At 35.0% G+C, this 24,272-nt stretch overlaps 4 protein-coding genes across 4 annotated transcripts; 3 read left to right on the forward strand and 1 right to left on the reverse strand.

Annotated features, from left to right (window-relative positions):
* Nucleotides 1–5,228: 5,228 nt before the first annotated feature.
* Nucleotides 5,229–7,352, forward strand: LOC125204410 (transcription factor bHLH130). The gene is made up of 6 exons (XM_048103071.2): nucleotides 5,229–5,868; nucleotides 6,227–6,468; nucleotides 6,548–6,721; nucleotides 6,808–6,873; nucleotides 6,982–7,050; nucleotides 7,124–7,352. Exons 1-6 carry the CDS (start codon nucleotides 5,463–5,465, stop codon nucleotides 7,175–7,177), a joined length of 1,011 nt encoding a protein of 336 aa, XP_047959028.2. The 5' UTR covers nucleotides 5,229–5,462; the 3' UTR covers nucleotides 7,178–7,352.
* A 4,145-nt stretch (nucleotides 7,353–11,497) lies between these two features.
* On the forward strand, nucleotides 11,498–13,987 carry LOC125208341 (protein POLYCHOME). The gene is made up of 3 exons (XM_048107930.2): nucleotides 11,498–11,644; nucleotides 11,999–12,395; nucleotides 13,226–13,987. The coding sequence occupies exons 2-3, from the start codon at nucleotides 12,000–12,002 to the stop codon at nucleotides 13,574–13,576; spliced, it is 747 nt and encodes a 248-aa protein (XP_047963887.2). The 5' UTR covers nucleotides 11,498–11,644; nucleotide 11,999; the 3' UTR covers nucleotides 13,577–13,987.
* Nucleotides 13,988–14,820: 833 nt separating this feature from the next.
* LOC125203137 (cytochrome P450 93A3-like) lies at nucleotides 14,821–16,501 on the forward strand. Its single transcript, XM_048101429.2, has 2 exons — nucleotides 14,821–15,753; nucleotides 15,834–16,501. Exons 1-2 carry the CDS (start codon nucleotides 14,851–14,853, stop codon nucleotides 16,449–16,451), a joined length of 1,521 nt encoding a protein of 506 aa, XP_047957386.2. The 5' UTR covers nucleotides 14,821–14,850; the 3' UTR covers nucleotides 16,452–16,501.
* A 1,751-nt stretch (nucleotides 16,502–18,252) lies between these two features.
* TGA10 (bZIP transcription factor family protein) lies at nucleotides 18,253–22,335 on the reverse strand. Its single transcript, XM_048102010.2, has 11 exons — nucleotides 22,024–22,335; nucleotides 21,820–21,914; nucleotides 21,336–21,418; nucleotides 21,152–21,265; nucleotides 20,981–21,049; nucleotides 20,816–20,875; nucleotides 20,640–20,717; nucleotides 20,469–20,541; nucleotides 20,114–20,385; nucleotides 19,378–19,617; nucleotides 18,253–18,661 (listed from the first exon to the last, which is right to left on the reverse strand). Exons 1-11 carry the CDS (start codon nucleotides 22,170–22,172, stop codon nucleotides 18,512–18,514), a joined length of 1,383 nt encoding a protein of 460 aa, XP_047957967.2. The 5' UTR covers nucleotides 22,173–22,335; the 3' UTR covers nucleotides 18,253–18,511.
* Between the last annotated feature and the right edge of the window lie 1,937 nt (nucleotides 22,336–24,272).

The raw sequence follows: 24,272 nt of genomic DNA on the forward strand, positions 1-24,272 counted from the left end.
CTGAGTTCGATGTGTTTTGTAGGAGTGAAGGGATCGTTCGCCATCACACCGTTAGACATACACCACAGCAGAATGGTGTGGCAGAACACATGAATCAGACGTTGTTGGAGAGAGCAAGATGCATGCTCTTCCAATCCGGTTTGACTAGGAAGTTTTGGGCAGAGGCAGTAAACATGGCTTGTTATCTGATCAACCGTGGACCTCACACTGGCATTGACTGCAAGACACCGTACGAGGTATGGTCTGATTCGCCTGCAGATTACTCTATGTTGAGAGTTTTTGGGAGTACTGTTTACTATCATGTGAGTGAAGGTAAATTGGAGCCAAGAGCTAAGAAGGGAGTATTTGTTGGTTATGGAGATGGAGTTAAGAGGTACAGAATTTGGTCATCTTCAGAGGGTAGAATTATTCTCAGTCGGAATGTGGTATTTGATGAAAATTCTATGCTTAACTCTACTGTGAAGTCTATTACTACGGAGGACTTGGATGGTGTTGATGAACATGTGGAGCTGCAAGTCACTCACGATGTGAGTGAATCACATCTCCAAGGTGGAGAAGATCAACACACTACTGCTGAAGCCGCCGATACTTCTAGTTCGGATGTTCATCCACAAGCTCGTCAGAGAAGCATTGCTATTGACAGAGCTAGGAGGACAAATGTGAAGCCTCCGTTGATGTATGGTTTTGAGGATATGATGGCATATGCATTGCAGGTTGCCAATGAGGTCGAAGATGAGCCTTCGGCAGATGAACCACCTACCGACAAGGAAGCTATTTCAGGCAGTGAGCGTGCCAAGTGGCTCGCTACAATGCAAGAAGAGATAGAATCACTTTTAAATAACCTGACTTGGGAATTGGTTCCACGGCCTAAGGGGAGAAAGATTGTCACTTGCAAATGGATTTTCAAGAAGAAGGAAGACACTACACCAGATGAGGGAATTAGATACAAGGCTCGTCTAGTTGCAAGAGGGTTTACGCAAAAGGAGGGGTTGACTATAATGAGATATTCTCACCAGTGGTCAGACACACTTCCATCAGAGTGTTACTTGCGATAGTTGCACATTATGGTTTGGAGCTTGAGCAACTAGATGTGAAGACGGCTTTCCTACACGGATTGCTTGAGGAAGATATCTACATGACTCAGCCAGAGGGATTTGTGGTTCCGGGCAAGGAGGATTATGTGTGCAAGTTGAAGAAGTCCTTGTATGGACTAAAGCAGTCTCCGAGGCAGTGGTATAAGAGGTTTGACAGTTACATGATCAAGCTGGGATTCAGCAGGAGTCCGTATGATTGTTGTGTCTATAACAACAAAGCTGACGATGGTTCTATGGTCTATCTTGTTCTATATGTGGATGATATGCTCATAGCTGCGAAGTCGAAGTCTGAAGTACAGAAGTTGAAAGCTCAGCTTAGTGCTGAGTTTGATATGAAGGATTTGGGTGTTGCGAAGAAAATTCTAGGCATGGAGATTTCTAGAGATAGAGAAAAGAAAAAGCTTTCTCTGTCACAGAAGAGCTACACTGAGTAGATTTTGTCAAGATTTGACATGTCTGCATCTAAGGCTATTGATACTCCAAGTGCCACAAACATTCATTTGTCATCTGATCTTGCACCGAAATCCGAAGTTGAGGAGGAGTACATGTCTCGAGTCCCGTACTCTAATGCAGTAGGGAGTTTGATGTACGCCATGGTCTGTACTAGGCCAGATATAGCGCATGCTTTCAGCGTTGTTAGCAGGTTCATGGGAAATCCTGGAAAGGAGCACTGACAGACTGTGAAGAGGATCTTTCGTTACTTGAGAGGTACGTCTGATGTTGGTCTCATTTATGGAGGTGATACTCACTGTTTAGTGACTGGTTATTCTGATTCTGACTACGCTGGAGATGTCGATAGTAGAAGATCTATGACTGGTTATGTTTTCACTCTTAGTGGTTCTGTTGTTAGTTGGAAAACAACTTTGCAGGCTGCAGTTACTTTGTCTACTACTGAAGCAGAGTATATGACATTGACAGAAGCTGCTAAAGAGGGAATATGGTTGCAAGGGCTAGTTGGTGATCTTGGTTTACATCAAGATCAAGCTGTTGTGTTCTGTGACAGTCAGAGCGCTATTTGTTTAGCCAAGGATCAAGTCCATCATGAGAGGACTAAGCATATTGATGTGAGGTATCATTTTCATGAGAAGAGAATTGGGGTGAAGAAAGTAGGTACTGCTGATATGTTCACCAAGTCAGTCCCGCAGAGCAAGTTCCAACATTGTTTGGACTTGCTTAATGTCATGAGCTGTTAGTTGCCCGTGGAGGGAAAATCTGAGGCAAGAATGGAGAAGTTTGTTCGTCTGGTGTTATGATGATGCGTCTGCAAGGGAGAATTCAAGTCAAGGTGGAGATTTGTTAGTATGCCTTGAATTTGTATAGGATTAGGTTTTCTAATTGGGATAGGATTATGTTTCCTAGGCCCAGTCTGTCTAATGTGTGTCTATATATATGGGAGTAGAGCACATAAATCTGTATCTGAAAACCGCAGTCATAATACAATTTGTTCTCCGTTTTTGCCCGTGGACGTAGCCAACACAACATTGGTGAACCACGTAAATTCTGTGTCTATTTACGTTCTTTTGTTTCTCGATTCACAATTGCCCTATTTGTCATAACATTACTCTATATTACAAAATAATAAAATCAGATTTAAATAGTACTTCTTCTTCCGTCTCATAAGTGACACATTTTTAATATAAAAACATTTCTCTCTCTATTTTTGTCCCCTCTTTTACTTAATTCACTCCATTTTACTCATAAAATATATTCCCTCCGTCCCTGAAGGATATGCATTATTTCTTTTTTTGTCCGTCCCCAAAGAGTATGAACATTCCAATTTTAAAAACTCTTTTCACTCTAATAAAGTTAGACTCATTCTCCACTAATAATACTTAAAATTTTTTATCTATCTATCTATCTTTCTTTTACTTTACCAAAAATGCACTTAACACTCGTGCCAAATTCAAAATTAATATTTTTTTAGAAATAAAAAATATAGGGAGGTATAATATCGAATGATGAATTAGGAATGCTACTGAGATGGAGGAGTATAGTGTTTTATGCATTGGAAACCCTAAATATGTGCACCCACGTGTCCATGTTTCCCTCCACAAAAAGTCTACTCTTAATATTTGAATTAATGTAAATGTCTTGTACCTATCACACTTATTTTCTCCCTCAATATTGTACATATTGGGGCACACAATTTGTTAATTTAAAATCTTTTTCACGGGTAGGCCGTAGGGACCATTCTAATGGAATGCCCAATATTAAATCTTTTTATTCAAGTTATATATACACCGTTCGTCTAAAAAAAATAATCTTATTTTAAAATTTTAAAATATTTATAAAAAAATAATCTTATTTTTTAAAATGAAAAATTTATTTCTTATACTTTTTCTCCTTTCTCTTGTACTTTCTCAATTTTTTCTTCATATCTTTTTTACTTTACTCATTTTTTCCCCTCTTATTTTACCATTAAAATTCGTGTAGTATAAGATAGAAGGAGTAATCAATTTCTTGAATTATTTTACCAATTTCTTATTAAAATGTGGTCAGAGGGTGTAATCAATTTCTTGAAATAGTCTAAAAATTGCTCTTTTTATTCTGATATATTAACATCTTAGCGAGCACAACCTGTCTACGTAGTGCTCACTAGGTCTCACGAGCACTAATGTTTGCTAAATTTCTTGCAAATCCCGTCGCAATTTTGTGAGAATATATGTCTTCAAATACTCATGAAATGTTTGAAGCAAACTTACTCAGTTATGATAACAAAAAAATGTGTTCGAAAACTAATCGAAGAATATTCTAAATGTTATTCCTTTGGCTAGTATTATTCAAATTCTATGCCTATCAGATTTAAATCTCACTGATTGTTCAATTACATATATTCCGATTCATCTTCTTCCCATCTTTGTTCTATAAGCTCCCAAGAATTGCGGATTTAAAATATTTTCTCCTACTACTCTTTTCAACGTGTTTATAAATAGTAGATATATGTACACGATTTTGGTAGTGGTTTCTACGAATAATGGAGTACTTGTTTTTTACCATGTTTTTAAAATTATTTCATGACATAAAATAATTAAATTTATATTTAACGGATTTTTAACTTTTTCTCTGCCTTTTCCCCTTTGCGTAATATGTGAATTATTGGAATGGTATGTAGTCCTTGGAATTATCATTCAAAGTAATTTAGAAGTTCAAATTACAATTATTATACTATATGCAATTATTATAGTTCTTGGGATAATACTTTACTAGTGATCTCACCAAGTCTTGGTGGGGGGCTATGTATGTAGGGCGACCGATACACCATCATTACACACAAAATTCTTGCTCATTTATTTTTCGATTTAAATTATATATCAAGGTTTTAAATTCGGCCCATACTTTCATATTTGAAATGGAGTGATTAAACTTATCTAAATTACTATTATTAACTCTAAATATAAGTTTTAATTAACTTTTTACGAGATATTCGTTGTGCCTCTTATCTTCAATAGCACTTATAACATTTAAATACTAATATTCGTTCATTTAGATTCCTTCGATGCTCGTGAAAAAACGAATCTCTATCTTATTTGTAGTAGTAATGTCCATTACTCAAATACCCATTTCGCAAAATTTTCATTACGAATGATATAATCACTATTATGGATGGAAAGTTTTGGCATAGGATACATATATTCCAATGTGATTTTCACCACCACAATTATTAGTCCCCTCACGAGCTGCATCAGATTCCCAAAATAGAATTTAGATTTTTAAGATAAGATTTTGCATTTTGACATCACGCTTATACAACAAATAATTCCAAGATAAATTTTTTTTTTTAATACATTTTGATATTATCGTGCATATAGTACATATAATTCATTCTCAATTAAAAACTACACGTATTTTCCAAGTAAATAAAATAGGATGATGCCATTCACTTGCTACTCATATAAATTAAATATATAAATATAAATAAAAATAAAAATAAAAATAAAAATAGAAAGTGTACAAACTTCCAAAACATCCTAATTTTGCATATTTCCGAGGAACAAAAATCATCCCCTAAAATGGAAATGTTACTTGATTTGTTTTAGTCGAACTAAAAAGGTTCTTTCTGAAAGAAGAAAGTGTTAAGTAAAAGGCTGCAACTACCTCTCCTTAATTTAATTTCTTCTCTCACCCCAAAAAAAGTCTATAACCAAGACACACCTCATCTACTCCACTTTCTTTAATTTTTACACCAGACTACTTACTTCATAGTGAGAGAAGACACATTTCTCCAGCATCTCCATAATCATCCAACTTCACCATTCCTTGGGCTTAAAAAACGGATCTTTGTTGCTTCAACGACAAGATTTGAGGTTGGTTTGAAAGAGACTTGGGGAATTTTGTGGAAGGATAAATTCGAGAAAAAAGAAGAGAGGAATGTATGGTGATTCCCATGCATTATCTTCTATATTTCCACCCAATTTCAAGCATAAAGAAGAGCAGCAGCAGATGGAATCCGACTACTGCAACAATGGCAGTTATGGGCTGCTGAGATTTAGGTCGGCTCCCACTTCGCTGCTGGAGAGTTTCACAGAGAAGACTGGGAAATTGGGGTTTTCAAGATTCTACCCTGATGAAATGAATGAGGCTGAAAACGGCGACGTTGATGATGGACATGCCTCTGATAATAATAATAAGGGTTCCGGTAGTAGATTTGCGAATTCGCAACTGCCGCCTCAGTACCCGAGGCAAAGTGGAGCTCAATTGGGATACAGAGGCGTGGCCTTGAATCAGGGCCTTATGCGCCAGAACAGCTCTCCTGCTGGATTCTTCTCTCAAAATGGTAACTTTTTTATGTGCTTGTATATTTCCTTTGTCCGAGACTGTTGTCTGTTGTTGGGGCAGAAGCAGTAGATATGATGCTTGCTTTCTCAAGTGCTCATTTAAATTTTTTATAAAAAAAAAAAAACATTTTCTTTCAAGATTTAAGTTTGGTTCTTGATAAAGAATATGAACAAGTTTTTTATCATCAAAGATTGATATTGGATCCGAGTTAGCTATTGCGTTAGTTTCTTAATGTGAGAGGTTTTGGATGGTTCTGTTTTTCCCTTTGACAAGTATGAATGGTAGGTAATTAATGAGAGATAAGACTGGTTAGAGATGTTGGCAGTGCTAATAACATAATCTTTGGGTTGGTTTAGGGTATTCAGGTGTTGGAAGCTACAGAGTGGGTGGAGATGGAGATTTAAGGAATAGGAAGCCCATGATCAGCTCTTCGTTATCTCGTATATCAGAGTTTGATAGCCAGAATGGCGGCCTTGTTGATGAAACAAAGGTCGGGAATAGCAGTGCTGACAATTTCATTTTCACCTCATTTGCTTCTTGGAACGATTCTTCCTATTTTGCAGAAAATAGTGACATCAAAAGGGTGATCGATATTGAGGTACAAAATCTTGATCATCATAGTTAATTATATTGTTGTTTGTTTCACATTTTATACTAATGGTACCGCATTAATACAGAGATGTGACATTGGAAATAGTAGGCCTAATGTTCTGTCTCACCACCTAAGTCTGCCCAAGACTTCATCTGAAATGGCTGCTATGGAGAAGCTGATGCGCCTTCAAGACACGGTTCCTTGCAAAGTTCGTGCTAAGCGCGGGTGCGCCACTCATCCACGAAGTATTGCAGAGAGGGTATATACATACCGCCCTGTCCGATTTCAATATTTTGTTAACTACTCCACTTCAAATTTGATATGAATATAAGAGTGTTAGTACAGGTTAGGAGGGGTAGAATCAGTGAGAGAATGAGGAAATTGCAGGAGCTTGTTCCAAACATGGATAAGGTATATGCCCATTTTAATTTGCAGATACAAAATGATAGTGGTAGTAGTTTTTATTTCTGAAAAAATAAGGCTTGGGTTGGTTACTTGGTTTGGTGAATGGTGATGCAGCAAACCAACACATCAGACATGCTAGATTTGGCTGTGGAATATATCAAAGCCCTCCAGAAACAGTACAAGGTATGAAGGTTTAGTGATTATATATTTGCTGTGGATCCTTATTTCTTAATACAACATTTTTTATACTATGCAGACACTTAACGATGTTCGAGCTAATTGCAAGTGCTCAGCCTTTCCAAAGCGTTAGTTTGGGGAACGAAATAATCAGATTTATATATTTCCGTTTTTGTGGATTTATGGAGTACTATTGTTAGTGACTTATTTTAGGTTGAGTTCTGTTCTGTTGGTAAAAATTAGGTGCATGTATGGCAACTGTACAGGGATGTTATGTCTCTACAATTTATTATTATTATTATTATTATGCAACAAATAGAATGCTTATCTTGTTTTGTATGACAAAAATCTATGTTGAGTTTGGTGTAATAGATATTTACTACTTTTTGGGCCTACCTAAATTTCCAAAATTGGCCTACCAAGATTCTGATGTGTAAAATTGTTAATTATGCATAATATCTTAGCTCGCATGCCAACATCCTTGATATTTGTGTCGCATATAAACCTTATCTACAGCTGTTTTATGTTGATGTACATAGTATTTGTCAAAGTGTCACATAAATACTATATATGGTTTACGGGACATGAATATTAAATCACTACTTGAATTTATTGGTTTGAGAAAACGAGATGTAAGAAAATTAAAACTATACTTATAGGGGAACAAATGTGTGGTGGTACAATTCTGGGACGGAGCATAACGAAACACATACACAAGATAAAATATACGATTTATTAGATTACTAACTTATGACTCTAAAATAAATAAATAAATACAGTAAATAGATATAGCGACGTGGCGATTATGCCAGAATTCTGTGAGATAGATGTAATTATAAAATAAATATATATATTTTTAATTATAAAATAAACCAGTACTCCCTCCGTCCCACTTAAAATGAAACATTTGAGAATCAGCACCGGATTTTATGTAGTGTTGTTTTGTGAGTTGATGAGGAGAGAGTAAAGTAAGAGAGATGAAAAAGTAGAGATAGAGTTGTTTTCATTTTAGAAAATATTTCATTTTTAATAGGACAAACAAAAAAGAAAAACGTTTCATTTTTAATGGGATAGACGGAGTACGTTTTAATGTATAAAAGTTAACTCATGGAAGTTATTCTTAATTATAACTTGGAGTGATTAAATAAAAGTATCTCATTCGTTATCCAAAAATCAACGTAGCCCATCGACAAGTGTGATCTACGGAGTACTATAAGACGTCATTAACATCTGCATTTTCGAAAATATGCAGTATTATAGATGCACTATATATGCTAACATATGATACAATACAAATTAATGAAATGATATAAAATTTACACTAAAATCAAATTATGGAGTATAAAGCATCTCTATTATTTTAAAATTTGTCAAACTTTTCGGAGTACTATGTAACATAATAGGGATCACTCGGCAAGAGAAGTTATAATACCCAACTCTCAAATATATATATTTGAGGCATAAACAGATAAAATTATAGTACTAAAATAATTAATATTAAAAGATACTCCCTCCCTCTGTCCCCAAGAAAATGCACTTTGGATTTTATACGAGTTTTAATGCAAAATTGATAAAGTTAGAGAGGTAGAGAAAAAAGTAATTAAAATATTGTTAGTGGAAAATGAATCATATCTCATTAGAAAGGAAAGAGTTTTCAAAATTAGAAAGTGCATATTCTTGTGGGATAGACTAAAAAGGAAAGAGAATGCATATTCTTGTGAGACGGAAGAAGTAAAATATAGTACATGCCATCATAAATTAATAGTAATACCTAAGTCTCAAGTACTCCATATCTAGTGCATAAATGATTAAATTATGCCCCCTCTCTCTCTCATCTGGCAAAATTTGTCATATTTTGATCGGTTACGGGGTTTGTTAAAAAATATACTCTCTCCGGTTGCCGTTACTTGTCACCAATTTTCATTTTGTTTCATTCACCAATAATTATCACACTTCATTTAAACTAATAAGTACTCCCTCCATCCCACTCAAGATGACACTTTTTTTTTTCGTCCCAACTAAGATGACACATTTCCTTTTTTTTTTCGTCCCAACCACTTTTTTCCTACCCCTATTAAAATATTTATCTTTCTCTCTCTCTCTATTTTAATACTTTCACCCACCTTTTTCTCTCTCCAATTAAACATATTAACCAATAACTCATAAAATCCTGTGAGGCTAAGGAATATGTCATTTAAGATGGGATGGAGGGAGTACTATTTTTGGTAATTGACACCGTACTGACATATTTTACTAAATTATTTACTCACACTTTAATATAAAGTATTAATATTAAAAAAATAAGGCCCATATTCTATTTAATTTTCTTTACATTTTTAAAAGATGAGCTAAGCCAATTTGTGATAACTAATGTTAGAATAAAGTGATAATTAATGGCAACAAAAGAGAGTAATGAAAGGTTAGTTGAAAAAATTAATAATAAATGTGGATCATACCTTCATATCAGTAGAAGGTGGAGTCTAGTAATAAAAATGGTATAAGTAAAATATATAATGAAAATAGAATTATGAGATAAAGTTACTGTTTGAATATACATGTGAAACCTGAATCCCTACCCTCAATTATACTCCTATAAGCGTGTGTCTAGTGCATGTGAGGGACTATAGTAGAATTCGATTATTGAATAAACAATGTAAACTGTTATACATTATACAACTGTATCTCTTAATAAATAGGATCAATATTATTTATTGCATAAAACTAACACCATAAATGCATAAATTCAATATTATTAAAATGGATTAACATTACTAGTATATGAGAAAAATATGAATCTATGTTTGATTTATTTGCTTCAAATTTAATTGTAAATGACATAAAATAAAAAAAATATTTTTATTTACATAATGTTATAACTATATTTACAAAAATTGCAATGAACTAAGAAAATTTGACAAATACTCCATGTTTTAGTTACATATTTTATTTATTTGCTGAAAATTTAATTGTGAATGGCATCGCGTATGAAAATAGTAAAATAAAAATAATGAGTATATGATACTATTATATTTATTAAATCCAATCAACAATTAGATGATGTATTATTCTTATCGCATTAAAGTATTCTTGCTAGGTAAAACAAATATACTAGTTCAACCTCAGTCCTATATATAGCGAAATAATATTTTATTCATTTAAATATAATTAATGTGGGTAGACAAAATTTGAGTGGTTAGATGAAAGAAATAAAAATGAAACTAATAGCTAAATATTTTAGTTAATTTATTTCAACTTTTATAAAAATGTTATACCAATAAATTGTTAATATTAATTATTATTATTATTATAATAATAAATTAAAAATAAAGAAATACAATTCATCAAAAAATAGGCATAATTTTGCATTCAAATATTTGATGTGCAAATATGTGAAGAATAATTTACTATATAGAAGTTTTAAAATTGAGGGATATTATGTGTACATAATTATATATTGAGTGTAAAATATTATTATTCACTCCCATTTTTGAGGCAGCTATGTAAATCAGCCTCGTAAATTTATACTCCACTAACAAACTAGCCCGCCCATTATCATAGATTCATGCTCTTGACTAGATTGTTAAAGCAAGAATTAGTCTTCCTACTCTTAGAGTAGTAATAATTAATTAATTCACTTGTAATGAAATTACTATGCACGGTATAGTTTTCAAATCCAGATAGCATTTGCATAAAACGATGGTATCTAACAAAAATAGTAACTTAACCGAGATTCCATTTATATAAAATTATTAAATAATAAGGTAAATATTTAATGACGACAATAAAAAAAACTATAGTTGAAATTAAGTGATGTTATCATTAAGACTGAATAATGGAATGCATAATTAGAAGAAGAGAACCACTTGTGTATGCGCGTACTATGCACTTTTAAGTAAAAAATAAGGCAACTCCTATTAACGCTTAAAACAAGAATCCCATAATAATAAATTTAAAACAATACTAGCATGCAGTACAATTTCAAAAAATGAAATTTATGGAGTATTTTAACAAGCAGCCTTAGAAAAGAAACGTATAATAAAAGTCTGAATCAGAATCTGCAATTAATTTATGTATCATCATCCCATAATATAGTGTTTAATTTTATGTATTTAAGCATAAATATATTTCTAAAGTTACCAAAAAGTAAGTGACAAATAAAAAGAAAGTAATCACAACTGTGATGTGATTAAAACAGCAATAACATTAGAATACATGTATTTATATTTTTCAACAAAAATGTTCAGTCATAATTCACCATATAAATTATTAAGTATCTAATTCAAATTTAGAAGAAAATTCGTCAACATTTTTAACCCAAAAATAGGAAAAAAGTGATGCGGGGTAGAGCAGTAATTTCATCCATAGTGAAATTTGAAAATCGAATAGTAATTTTTACAGTGAAGTATAAAGGCCGCCCAAATTTCATTTGAAAAATTCGCCAGTTCACCTTCTCTGTTTCGCATTTCCAAGTTCCGAATCTCGTCTTCTTCTATTTGTCTCACTTCGCAGACACGCAGCTGAATGCCCAACGCCGTTGTTGTCTAAATCTACTTTGATTCCACGATTGAAGTCCTCTCGAGATTTTCCATACAACATTAAGGTGCCTAACAAAGATTTTTATTTATTTTGGGGTTTTCTATCGATTACTTCATCGGCATGTCAAAAACTGATTGGATTTTATGTTGGATGATGCTTCGGAGTCTTTCATTTCGGCATATATGTTGTTGCTGGTATTCAATTTTCCGGAGTGTTTGTATTTCCAGATTTTGTTTCTTCATTTTTGTTGAGTTTAGGGTTACTAATGTTTCGGCTATTAATATTTCACCAACAATCTCGTAGTGCGGTGAAAAAATATCGATTTAATCTGCGTATGAAATTTCTAAAGAAATCGTTCATACTACTTCTGTTCGTATCTGATTAGAGCAATGTATTGTGCTGTTGGTGAATTTGATAGAATGCCGGAGACGAGAGACAGATTACCAAGGGAGGTCGACGTTATGGCATCGTACAGCAATCGGAGGCGGATCATTAGCGGTGGGAACAGAAATTCGGATGTTTCCATCCTAGTGGATGAGGCTGAGGATCAAGCAACTAGAACTCCCTTCCGGTGGAGAGGTGCTTCAATGGTGGGTACACCGGCATCAATGGCGGTTACACGTCGAAGGGGTGACCTCGGAAGTCAAAGATTTGTGCGTTCCCCAAACTTTGGTAGATCATCGCCACTGGTCATAGGGCGAGAAAACATGTCCCCTGTGGTTGGAATTGGCCGTGGTCTCCGAGGGCGAGGAAGCATTCTTTTGCCTGCTTGGTATCCAAGGAAGCCTCTCAGGGACATCACTGCTGTCATGAAGGTAATGTTGAAAAAATTAAGAAATTTATTGATTGTTTCTTGACTCTGCATTATTCTCGATTGGTCGTGCTTTGTGTTAGAAAATATGAGTAGCCTTTCATAAGTTGTTGAATCTTTTACATGCAGGTTTAGTAGTTACTAATTAGAACGTTTTGCATCAGTCTATTTATAAATTGTTCATTATTATGGCTATTTTTCGGTCTTTGGTATCATAACATGCTGGTGGGATCTCTTGGATATGATCGGCCTATTTGCAGATGTGAAATTAGTGATTCAAAAACAATTTAATACTGGGGGTGAGTTTTGTGTGTACACTAACTGACATTTAATTATCAGCAAGTAATCTATTAACAATTATGGTAACATATTAGTGAATAGTATTATCATATTGCCTCTAATTACTAATTCATTTATTTAAGTTAATTGGGCTACTTTTGTCTTGAATGTTGGTTCATTATTAACTCACACTTAACTGAAAATAGAAGTTCAGAACCCCATGAGTCAACAGTCAACTTTTTGAATTCAATTAGTAATAATTCATCAAACAATTTACTATGACTTTTTTTTTTCTAATATAGATTACTTCTTTACATGGAATCTGGAGATGCAGTCATGCATATGATTTATATGGCTTTGGTTTTCATGCAAATCTAGTCTTACAAATGTTTTATTTTCATGATTCTTGAGCGCATGAATATGTTAATGCTGAATTTTGTACAGGTTTCCAAAGCAGACTAATCTGCACAAAGTTTGAATAAGCAAGTTTTGGACACAGATCTCTTCCAACATATCTTGTTTAGTACACTAATCCTGAGATGATTCTGTGACCAGGCAATTGAAAGAAGAAGGGCACATCAGGAAGAAGGTGAAGGCCTAGAAACTGAGAGTCCTGAACTCCAGGACCAGATAGTTCATGATCCATCTGTATCTACTTCCCCATTTCCCATTGCTGGAATTAGGCGCTGCCCACCAACAGTTGGCAAAGTGCCAAAGATATTGCGCAATATCACCAATCAGGGTGAAGGAGGATCGACTTGCTTAACACCTCAAAAGAAGCTCTTGAACAACATTGAGGCAGTTGAAAGAGTGGTGATGGAGGAGCTTCATAAGCTAAAGAGAACTCCATCTGCTAAGAAAGCTGAAAGGCAGAAAAGAGTGAGGACATTGATGTCAATGCGCTGAGGTTTGACTGTTTTTCACTTGTTGCATCATCTTCCTCAATCAAGGTTGAGATTTAAGAATGGGGGGGTTGTCAGAGGACAATGAACATCTGACTGGTTAAGTACTGTTTATCATCTCTTGATGATTGGATTCTTAGTTTCACGATCATCCCTTAATGATCAAACTATCCACTTTAGAGAACATCCTCAGTTCTCCCTAAATGTTCATATGCTATTAGAGGCCATATAGATTAGCAGAGATCAGTTAGGCAAGAACAAGAGAGCTCTTTGTAGCTTGTTGGGGTTATCAGTTTTTTTTTACTCCCGCTATTCAATAGCTGCAGTAAAAAATATGTAAAATTCTCATTTTCTGCTGATAACTGTTGACTTCATTTTCAAGTCTTTCCAATGAAATGTCTTACGACTTGATGTATGTTGTGTTACAAGAGTTGGCTCCTTATCATTCAGCTTATGTTACTTGAAGCTGGAATATTAATAATTTTTCATAGGCATGTATGATGCCAGAGTTACATATTTCTAATGTCTGTCAAGTTATTTATCAGCTAAAAGCAGCAGGTTTATTCCATGTACTGTTCATTTCTTCAAATAAAACATCAATATTTAAGATGCTTCCCATCAACTAGATTAGTGTGTAGCTCTAAAAAGAATGTAAAGCATCATTGTGTATTTATATAGGCTGTTTATCAAGAGTCCACTTAAAAAATAAATTCTACTCCACTATTAGTAGTGTTAGTCTGTATCTGTACATAAAATTGTTTGTGTCTCTAAAACATTTGTAGTTCAACATGATCATATAAATCCCAGAAGTATAGAATCAAACAAGCAGAAACAGACAAACTAGCAGCAAAGACTTAGTCAGAGATGTATGCGAAAACAGTTGATGGATACTAGAAGAATAACAGGCATTTAATTTTGAAATTTAACTTCAATTACAAAGACAATCTAGGGACGTAGTTCTTTTTATATTTGTCACTGTTTTTCTTTTTAATAAATCTGCTTCATGCCAAGATAAACAAACAAATGCACAAGTCATATAGAAGAATCAGAATCAGGCAAAGAAAGCAACATGCTAAGAAAGATATGTTGCCGGCCGGCATAAGGGAGTACATTACAAATACTTAAAAAATTGATTATGTAACAGAAGTTATAGTAGAAGTCAAACATATAATCTTGAAGCAATAGAAAAGTTTACCAAGTCAAGAACTCCTAGTAAGAATACTATATAAGAATCCTACATTCCTTTTATCATCATCATTTAGAGATAGAGCTTCTATAATGGCTGAAATTCAAGAATATATCATTTTCTTCCTCATATGGCTCGTCTCCGCCATTCTAACACATTCATTCTTCAGAAATCGTTCTTCCAAGAGACTCCCTCCGAGCCCTCTAGCCCTCCCAATCATCGGCCATCTCCATCTCCTTGCTCCAATACCTCACCAAGCATTAGCCAAGCTCTCAAAGCGCCATGGCCCATTGATTCATTTATCTCTTGGCTCAGTTCCTTGCATAGTTGCTTCATCGTCCGAGGTCTGCAAGGAGCTGCTCAAAACACACGAAAGTTCCTTCCTAGACCGGCCTCAAACAGCTGCAACCGACTACCTGACATATGGCTCCCAAGACTTCTCCTTTGCGCCTTATGGAACTTACTGGAAGTTCATGAAGATGGTGTGCATGTCACAGCTTCTCGGTGGACAGACGCTAGACCTACTACAGCCCGTCAGGCGCCACGAGATAAAGCAGCTCATTTGGTCCTTGGCAAGGAAAGATGGGAAATCAGTTGACATTGGGAAGGAGCTTATTATGATGTCAAACAATGTGATTTCAAGAATGATAATGAGTGAGAGGTGCTCTGAAGACGAAGACGAGGCTGGAGCAGTGAGGAAACTGGTTCAAGAAACTGCAGAGCTCACTGGGAAATTCAACTTATCTGACTACATTTGGTTCTGCAGGAATTTGGACCTGCAGGGATTTGGGAAGCGGTTGAAGGAGGTTCGTGACAGGTTTGACGAGATGATGGAGAGGATCATCGAAGAACATCAAACTGCTAGAAGGAAATCAAAAGAAAATTTTGAAGAAAGTGAAATTGTGAAAGATCTGCTCCACATTTTACTTGATATAGCAGAAGATGGAAGTTCAGAAGTAAAGTTAACTAGAGAAAACATCAAGGCTTTCATCCTAGTAAGTTTCTGTTTTGATTACATCTTCATTTTCCATCAAATTCTGTTGCAAAATGATGTAAAACTATTGGTTAATTGCAGGACTTATTTGCAGCTGGAACTGATACATCAGCCATCACTGTAGAATGGGCATTAGCAGAACTGATCAATCATCCAAACATGCTGCAAAAAGCAGTGCAAGAAATCGACTCTTTTGTAGGGAAAGAAAGACTAGTCCAAGAATCAGATATACCGAGCCTCCCATACCTACAAGCCATTGTGAAGGAAACACTTAGGCTTCACCCCACAGGGCCTATGAGTGTTAGGGAGTCCAGTGAGGACTGCACCGTTGCAGGGTACGACATTCCAGCTAGGACACGGCTGTTTGTCAATATTTGGGCGATCAACAGGGATCCTAACCACTGGGAAGATGCACTTGAGTTCAAGCCAGAGAGGTTCCTTTCTAAGGACTTGGATGTGAGGGGGCAGCATTATCATTTCTTGCCATTTGGGACGGGGAGACGAGGTTGCCCGGGGACTACTTTGGCATTGCAGGTTGTTCAGACAACCTTAGCCGCACTGATCCAGTGCTTTGAGTTTAAAGTCGAGGGAGGGAAGAGCAGCGTCGATATGGAAGAGGGGGTCGGGATCACTCTTCCGAGGGCTCATCCACTGAAATGCATCCCAGTATCCAGACTCAGTTCTATTCTATCCATGTAAGATGAAAACAGACTCTGATGTATTGTTCTCATATGTTGCAAAAGAAATATATTAAGTAATTATCACCATGAGCATTAAAGAACAAAACTTGTGTACAGATTAGTCTGATAGATCTTCGTCTGTAATAACATGCTGTATCAATGATTGAATTCAGTAACTCAACTAGAGTGTGGATGAAGAAACTTCATCAAGAATCCGACCTCTTAACTAAATAGAAGTGGATCAAATTCTAAGAACAATCCAATTTCATTGAACTAGATAGAGATTATTAATTAGTAGCAGATCTTAATTAACATAGAGCACTGGCACAGTATGCATCAAGCTTGGAGCATTTCATATGCACAAAGTACCTGATAAGGTGGATTGTCTTCATTCTTACAATAGTCATAGAGGCAACAAACAATAACATTTAGCAGCCCAATTAGCTTGCCTTTGAAAGAAAAAAAAGGTCTACAGGATTTAAATTTCCAATAGAAAAAATAAGATAGCTACTAAATATAATAAGGATGAACTACTGTACTAATTAAGCTGGACAAAAATCCTAAACAAGGAATTTTATTTATGCTTCTAATTCACTGTGGGCTTAATTTGTAGGATCAGACAATCAAGCCCCTCTTCCTCATAGTCAGCCACATCATCTCCAAATCAGAACCCATATATTGATAAAGTAAAGGGAACAAAATAATAAATAGTGGAAAAATCTACTGGAATAATTGTATTTTCTTTAGCAATATATTATGTATACACAACCACAATTCGTTTAAGATGTAAATAACTTAAACATTTAAACTTAATTATACCAGTATTTCCAGACAAAATCTCAACTTTTTTTTAGTGTAAATTCACATTGAAATAGTATGAAATACTGTTTTGATATAGTGATACGTGCTTCATGTTCATATATCAAACATTGATTAGATCTTATGTTTGTATTCAATATGGTTCGAAGACAATATTACTCATATGAGATTATTTACAGAAGACAAATAATGGAGGTCGTGTGGAAGATGGTGGTTGGAAAAGAAGGAAACACAAATAATTATAATGAGGACAATATCTGTTGAATTTAATCTACCTACTACCAACTACAGATTATAAATATTCTACGCATGATTTATTTACTATTTCCCTTCTTCTGCTACATTGATCATTTCGTTTCCACATATCTCTCTATGTTCGTTTACTTAACTAATACTTCTTCCATTTAATAAATATTAGTACATTGTTTCACTATCTACACTAAACAACTTTCCCTTTCCCTAATAATCAAGCGCAAACTGACATAAAAATCGTATACTAAAAACTGAACAAATCAAAAATCAGACAAAATAAAATATTTGTGTCTTGACGTCCTTTTTCTACAAATTCTCAAATAGGATTCTTGAACAAAGTTCAATTCTGAATTATGTGTTCGTGTACATACATAGAGAGAGATGCATATTTATTTTAGAACCACTTCTTACAAGTTACAACACCGAGATTGAATATTGGTCTTTGTTCCAACATGAGGTTATTTAATTAGAGAGGTTGAGGACATTTATGAAATTTATGTAGTGGTGAATTATGATTTACTGTTATACTCAAACATAGTTCATTACTGCACTGAAAGATCAGTACAAACTACGTTGATGTAAGTACGTATTTAAAATCACCACATCAATCTTGCATGCCCATTTTTTGTAATGTGCGGTCCAAGTTTGGTCTTGATTATAGTATAAAGCATTATGATTTATGCATCCATTTTTTGTTGTTAAACAATCCAAATTTAATCTTAATTATATAGTAAGATCAAGAGCCGGAATTAATTTTCATTTGGTATACATACCAAAGAATAAAACATTAATTTAAGGCAAATATATATCGAAAAAGTGAAAATTAATTGTTGATCGATCAGTACTTGTAGTTGTACCATTAATTAATTACTAATTTTTACATTTCTCTGTGTTCCTACGTACATACCTCCTTAATCATCAACCTAAAAGAGAAATTAAAGAGAAAAAAGAAAATCCCATGATACATAGAAAGATAGATGTCTAAATTATGTCAAGCATGGTAGTGATTTACTCCGGGCGGGGGCGCGCTACCCAGAGCGAGCTGAGTGCGCGGAGGCGGTGGAAGTACTCCGCGATCGCCAGAAAACACCTCGCGGCCTGGCGGGTGGTCAGGATTTGGTACAGCCGGTGGAGTGTTTGGTGCCTCAGATTATCTGCCTGCATTCACTCAATTTTTATTTATTGTTCAAACTGTTGAATAAAAGTTTTTAACAACTCATCATGCATGAATCTTGACTTTATAGGGTTTTGATTAATCAATAATCTACCACACCTGCTTACTTTTCTATGTTGACATGATTTTATAAATAAATCTCTAAATATCGCGGTTAGGTTAAGGAATACAATATGGAGTAATGATTGTTCACTGATATAGATAGCGGACACGTGTCAATAGCTTGATCCATACCTGTTATACTATTTTCTAAATTAAACAATACTACAATGAATGGAATGTCACACGCCAAAATGAGTCGTCATGGGGTATAAATGTCTTTTTAGTCGAGCAATTTAAGGTACTTGCGTGCCTACGTGTCAAATACTCATGAATTCATCTTTCAACATAGCTAATTTGTTTTATTAAAATAAATAATACTAGAACTAATAAATATTGGATTAAATGGGAGAGAATATATTAAAATTTGGGCATGGTCAAAACGGTTAGAAAATGACATCAGAAGCACATGATGGGCCAGGTGACAGGGATATTTTTGTCCCACCACCTATTCACAACTGTTATATTGGAAATTTGCTTCCACTGAATTTCATGCACCATTTCCATTATATGTGAATTATTGGTTTAGTTCATTTTTATGGACAAATATAGTAAGTATTTAAAAATAAAAATAAAAAACATAAAATGCGTGCGTAAGTACCTGTCGAATGAAGCCTTCGAGGGTGGAGAGCTTGTTGATGGCGAGGGCCATTTGGGGCATGTAGGTGTTGATGTTAGGAGGGAGTGTGAGTGAGTCTGAAGCAATGGTTTCTGAAAGGGAAGCAGTCAGAGTATCAAGCCCTTGTGACAGACCTTCTTCTGCCTCTTGTGTTGATTGTTGAACCCCACATATTGTCATCAGTTGCTGCTCACTCAATGGCTCTACTTGGCTCATTATTATCTGCAAATATATTATCCATTTACTACTTTTTTACTAATAAGTAATTTCTCTTTTCTTCAACCAAATTGCACCCATGATCAATTAATTCGTAACAAAAAAAAATCCACTAGCTAGAATCCGAAAGTACAAGATTCCAATGGGAACAAGAAAAGAAAGAAAAATATATGAATGGTGGGGGAGTGGAGAGGCATATGATGCAAGAAAGGGAAAAAAGGCGTGCAAGTAAAAAACATGAAACCAAAATCAGTAGCAACAGACATAGGCTTTATGGGCTACTTGTGAATAAAACCTACCAATCTGCTATAATTGGAAACGCCACACACATTTATACGTCTAAATTCTTGTCCCACAATTAATTAATGCCTCATCACTTTCATGCCTTTACAAGGAATATTCAATAATTAATTGCAAAAATCCCTGTCCACTTATTAATTAGGGTTTTCATTCCTTATTTTGGGATTCATTAGGGTTTTTTTTTTTTCATCGATGTACAAACCTTAATGACCTCGGACGGCCGGAAGCCGCCCATCCACATGAAGCACCGCTCGGCCGGCGTCTTCCACATGCCGGAGACGAGGTGGAAGACGTCGGATTTGGCGATCATGCTCTTCAGGTTGATAACCTGATCATAGTGTGCCAAGCAGTTGTCCACAAAGAGCCTGAGCTCGTTCTCCGGTAGGTGCTCGTGCACCGCATTCCGGAGCTCCACCGTCAGGCGGTGGTGCTCCTCTAGCCACCGGGCATACTCCATGTCAAACATGGCCGTCTCTGAAAACGAGGCATGTCAAATAAATTTATTGATGTTGTGTAAACAATATGAAAAGAAAGTAGCTAATTATGTAAATTGGTACCATGACTTATGTTGTTCATCGGAGCAGGAACGCCGCCTTGGTCTCCCAAACTAGCATTTCCTATAAGAAATCCCTATCAATTGGGACAAGAATTATTAGAGCTACTTGAAAACAAAAATTTGATTAGCCTAGATTTAACACATTGAAAATCAATGAAGAATAGTAACTCACTTGTGTTCTAGCTCTTTGTATTTCTTGCTCTAGTTGAGAAAGCCTCACCCTACTTGATTCTAGCTGTTGAACATAAGCCTGCAAATGTAATTAACAAGTAATGAATCCAAAAATCAATACATATATAGTATGTAGAAATAAAAATAATCTTGTTGAATTAGCAGTGTAACACTTGCCTTTTTCCTTAGCCTACTTTTCCTAGCCGCTTCTCTATTCTGAGCAAGCCTCCTCAGCGTCTGCATATGAAGAAATAAAACTCAAAACTACACACAAACCCACATTGGTGTGTGTGTGTGTGTAATATAAACACATGGAGAGAGGGCAGTAAATTAAAAAAGAACCTTGGGGTCTGGTGTTTTTGGTCCTTCTTGCTCCGAACTTGAGGTAGGGCCTTTGCGGTTTCCCTCACGCTGCCACAAACAACAAACATTTTAATACTATTATTATAACTACAAAATCTGAGTTCACAAGAATCTTTGTTATATATAATCCCTAATATTTTATGTCCTAACCTTAACTGCTTTGCCCGAAGCGGCATTAGTTTTAGGGTTGGATAACTCCATGGACGGCTCAGATGATCTCTTGGAGGCGCTGGTTGATGGAGAAACTAATCCAGTACTATTTGGCTACCAAACACAAATATTTAACCAACCCATTAGCTGTTAATCATTCTTAATTATTTAACTGTTTTAGTACCTTTGATGTTGTAGGTGATGGCTCTACATGCATTGGCTGTGAAGGGAAAATGTTGAGAGTTGGTGGCCTCATCCCATAATTTTCTGCAAACAAATAATTAATGTGTAGAAAAGAAAGAAATTCTGACAATAATAATGGAGAAGTGAAAAAAGGAAACAAGGTAGAGAAAGAGCAGGGAGAAAAAAAGATGAAACAAAAGCACCCAATCTGTGTTTGGTACTGTCATTTGTAGTACAATCAGGCTGCAGAAATTCATGTATCAGACGAGTTTGTTACATTTACATGCCGTGGTCCCATGGGTTTGATGGATTTCACAACAACATCATTTTCTTCTAATTTTATTCATATTATAAATCATTTCTGGTCAAAAGAAAGGACAATTAGCACACGTTCTTCATGAACCAGAACAACTATTCCCGATGACGATGACAAATTAGAATTTAAAGAAACGCATAAAATTGGAATCCAAAATGTAATTAATTACGTTTGAGGTCGTGAGCTGAATGATCTTGGCCGTCGAGGTATAAGAAAAGAGCTTGATCTAGCTCGCCCAAGTCGTAGGTGCTTGAATCATTGCTTCTGTGTAATAATTCCAGATCAATTATTACAATATACAACAACAAACATAAATTAAATATTATTCAACTAGAGAGAGAGAGAGAGAGAGAGAAATAGGAGTATTACTAACATGTTGAAACTTCCTGGAATGACGGATGAGGAAGATGGGTGCATCATCCCAAATGATATCTGATTATTTTGATGGTGATGATGGAGGAGTTGATTCTGATGGTGGAGCTCCATTTTTTTGTTAGAGCTGCTGCTTTTATTTGAATCCATGAGAGAGAGTAGTGAAGTCAGAGAGAGAAAGAGAGGTTGCAAACTGAGGCCGGCATACTAGTTTTCTTCTTCTTCACTTTTTCATAAAAATCGCAGAGAGGGAGAGGGAGAGGGAGAGGGAGAGGGGGGGTTTGAGTCGGCGATAGAATAGAAGTGAAAGAATTGAATGCAAAAGACAAAGACTATATTAAGGTAGCCATCTTTCTCTGAAATTCAAGACGACTTTTTGCAAATAATGAAAATATTTATTTTAGTCTTGTTTTGTTTTGGTGGGTGTTGAAGATAAAGCGGTCTTATGAAATCTAATGCCTTTTCTCTCTCTAAGCCATTGAAAAACAGGCATATGATCGCCGCTTTTGAGTGCCTTGTCCGAGCAGGAGAGCTCCTCTCTGAATTGACCAATATGCCCCCGTCTCACTGTTGGCATTTTCATGCAGCTTTTCAAACGTACAACTGCCAACAGCGAATGGGACATCTCTGCGCCAAGTTTCTTTCACTAAGATACCTAAAAACTCATACGTAGTGCTTTCCAATACAAAAGTGGGGCATTCAGGGTATAATTGGAACAAAAGTCACATTATTCAAATAAATAAATTCTGACTCTATGTCACCTTCAATTTCTGCTCGAATATATTGCTACAACAAAAACAATTTTAACACTATATATATTTAAAACACTCATATATGTTCATCGTCTTTCTAATTTTGATGCAAAATGAGCTCACTACAAAGTTGACGTGGCGCATTATTTATGTGAATTTTATGTCCACGTGAATTAATGAGGCATATAATGACAATTTTTGTGACAACCATATTTAAAAGTTTTGGGGGGTATTAGTTTTCCAATATTGCACACTAAAGTATATTTTAAAAACTGCCAAATAAACTAAGTAACTCTTATAGTAGTATTAATTTGCATTAGTTGTTTGATTATAAATAAATAAATAAATTCTATGATGAAAAAGAATGTTTATATATAGTGGCCTAGCATCAACTTCAATAATGATTATTACCCTCTAAAAAACTTCAGTATCTATTCAATGAAGGGAAACCAAGGGTGGGTTCATATCTCGTATTGACAAATAATGAGTAAGCAAGCTAATTTCCCTCAATGAAAATATTATTGAACGAACTCAATGTTTGTAGTTTAGATTAAGGTAAGTTGAACATATTTAGGTAGAAGAACAATTATTTGAAACATAGTGCGCTGATTTGTTAAATTAGGAATGATATTAGTACGATCGTCTAGCCAATTTAGCATCTAAAATAAAGATAAAACTTTTTAAACTTCTTTATCTTCATATGAGCATACAAACTTTTCTTCACTCAACTAATATAAACGCGTGCACTCCCCTTGTTGGAAGTAATGGCCAATTTTACCATTTATGATTATGGTTTAATCTCGTTTTCTCCCACTTGCCTCATTCTTGCAAAATTTTGTGTAAGCACTCCTTGTTGTGTTGGGTATATAATTTACTCTTCTAGATATTAAAGACCACGCCACATTGGACTCAAACATGAGCTCTTTAAACTTCAGACATTAATCACTCTACCACTAGGTCAACTCACACATACACAACTTACTCCACTTGTATATTTTGATAGGTTCGAATCTACCAACACTCTTTGCCGAATTATCAAAACACCTTTAAATGAGCTCATTTCTTATCGTGGGTTCATGAGTCGTCTTTTTATTACTGTGTTAAACGTATAAAATTAATAGATTTTCTGTATTACTTTAATTATGGATTCAAATTTCTAAGGTGGCAATTTTTAAAATTTTAAAATTAAGCAAAAAATTTAGATATTTTATATGTAAGGTGTAATTGAGAGAGAAATGGACTTCTCAGTCTCACTCAATTGATCCATTTTTCAGGAACTTGGTGCATCCTATCCAGAATTTACTTTTCATAATCCTAAAATTCGCTCGTTTATTTCATTATCTATTTCTAGAGTTTTGCAGCGATATAATATTTAGAAAAAAAGAATATAAAGTTGACTTTTCTTATTAGGTAGAGAAAGTCAACTACAATATATATTTTTCCTGAGAAAAGGGATTGGTAACCATATACATGTCTTTTTAATATACTAATATATAGA

Source organism: Salvia hispanica, chromosome 6, assembly GCF_029641045.1.
Source record: "Salvia hispanica isolate PSC_SH4W2 chromosome 6, Shi_PSC_v1, whole genome shotgun sequence".
Lineage (NCBI taxonomy): Eukaryota > Viridiplantae > Streptophyta > Magnoliopsida > Lamiales > Lamiaceae > Salvia > Salvia hispanica.

Coding starts and splice junctions, on each gene's coding strand:
- LOC125204410 (XM_048103071.2), top strand. CDS start 5,463: ATGTATGGTGATTCCCATGCATTATCTTCTATATTTCCACCCAATTTC. Junction 6,469..6,547: donor AAAGGGTGATCGATATTGAG/GTACAAAATCTT, acceptor GCATTAATACAG/AGATGTGACATTGGAAATAG. Junction 7,051..7,123: donor CCCTCCAGAAACAGTACAAG/GTATGAAGGTTT, acceptor TATACTATGCAG/ACACTTAACGATGTTCGAGC.
- LOC125208341 (XM_048107930.2), top strand. CDS start 12,000: ATGCCGGAGACGAGAGACAGATTACCAAGGGAGGTCGACGTTATGGCA. Junction 12,396..13,225: donor ACATCACTGCTGTCATGAAG/GTAATGTTGAAA, acceptor TTCTGTGACCAG/GCAATTGAAAGAAGAAGGGC.
- LOC125203137 (XM_048101429.2), top strand. CDS start 14,851: ATGGCTGAAATTCAAGAATATATCATTTTCTTCCTCATATGGCTCGTC. Junction 15,754..15,833: donor ACATCAAGGCTTTCATCCTA/GTAAGTTTCTGT, acceptor GGTTAATTGCAG/GACTTATTTGCAGCTGGAAC.
- TGA10 (XM_048102010.2), bottom strand. CDS start 22,172: ATGGATTCAAATAAAAGCAGCAGCTCTAACAAAAAAATGGAGCTCCAC. Junction 21,050..21,151: donor CTTCGGGCAAAGCAGTTAAG/GTTAGGACATAA, acceptor TGTTTGTGGCAG/CGTGAGGGAAACCGCAAAGG. Junction 20,386..20,468: donor GATGAACAACATAAGTCATG/GTACCAATTTAC, acceptor CCTCGTTTTCAG/AGACGGCCATGTTTGACATG.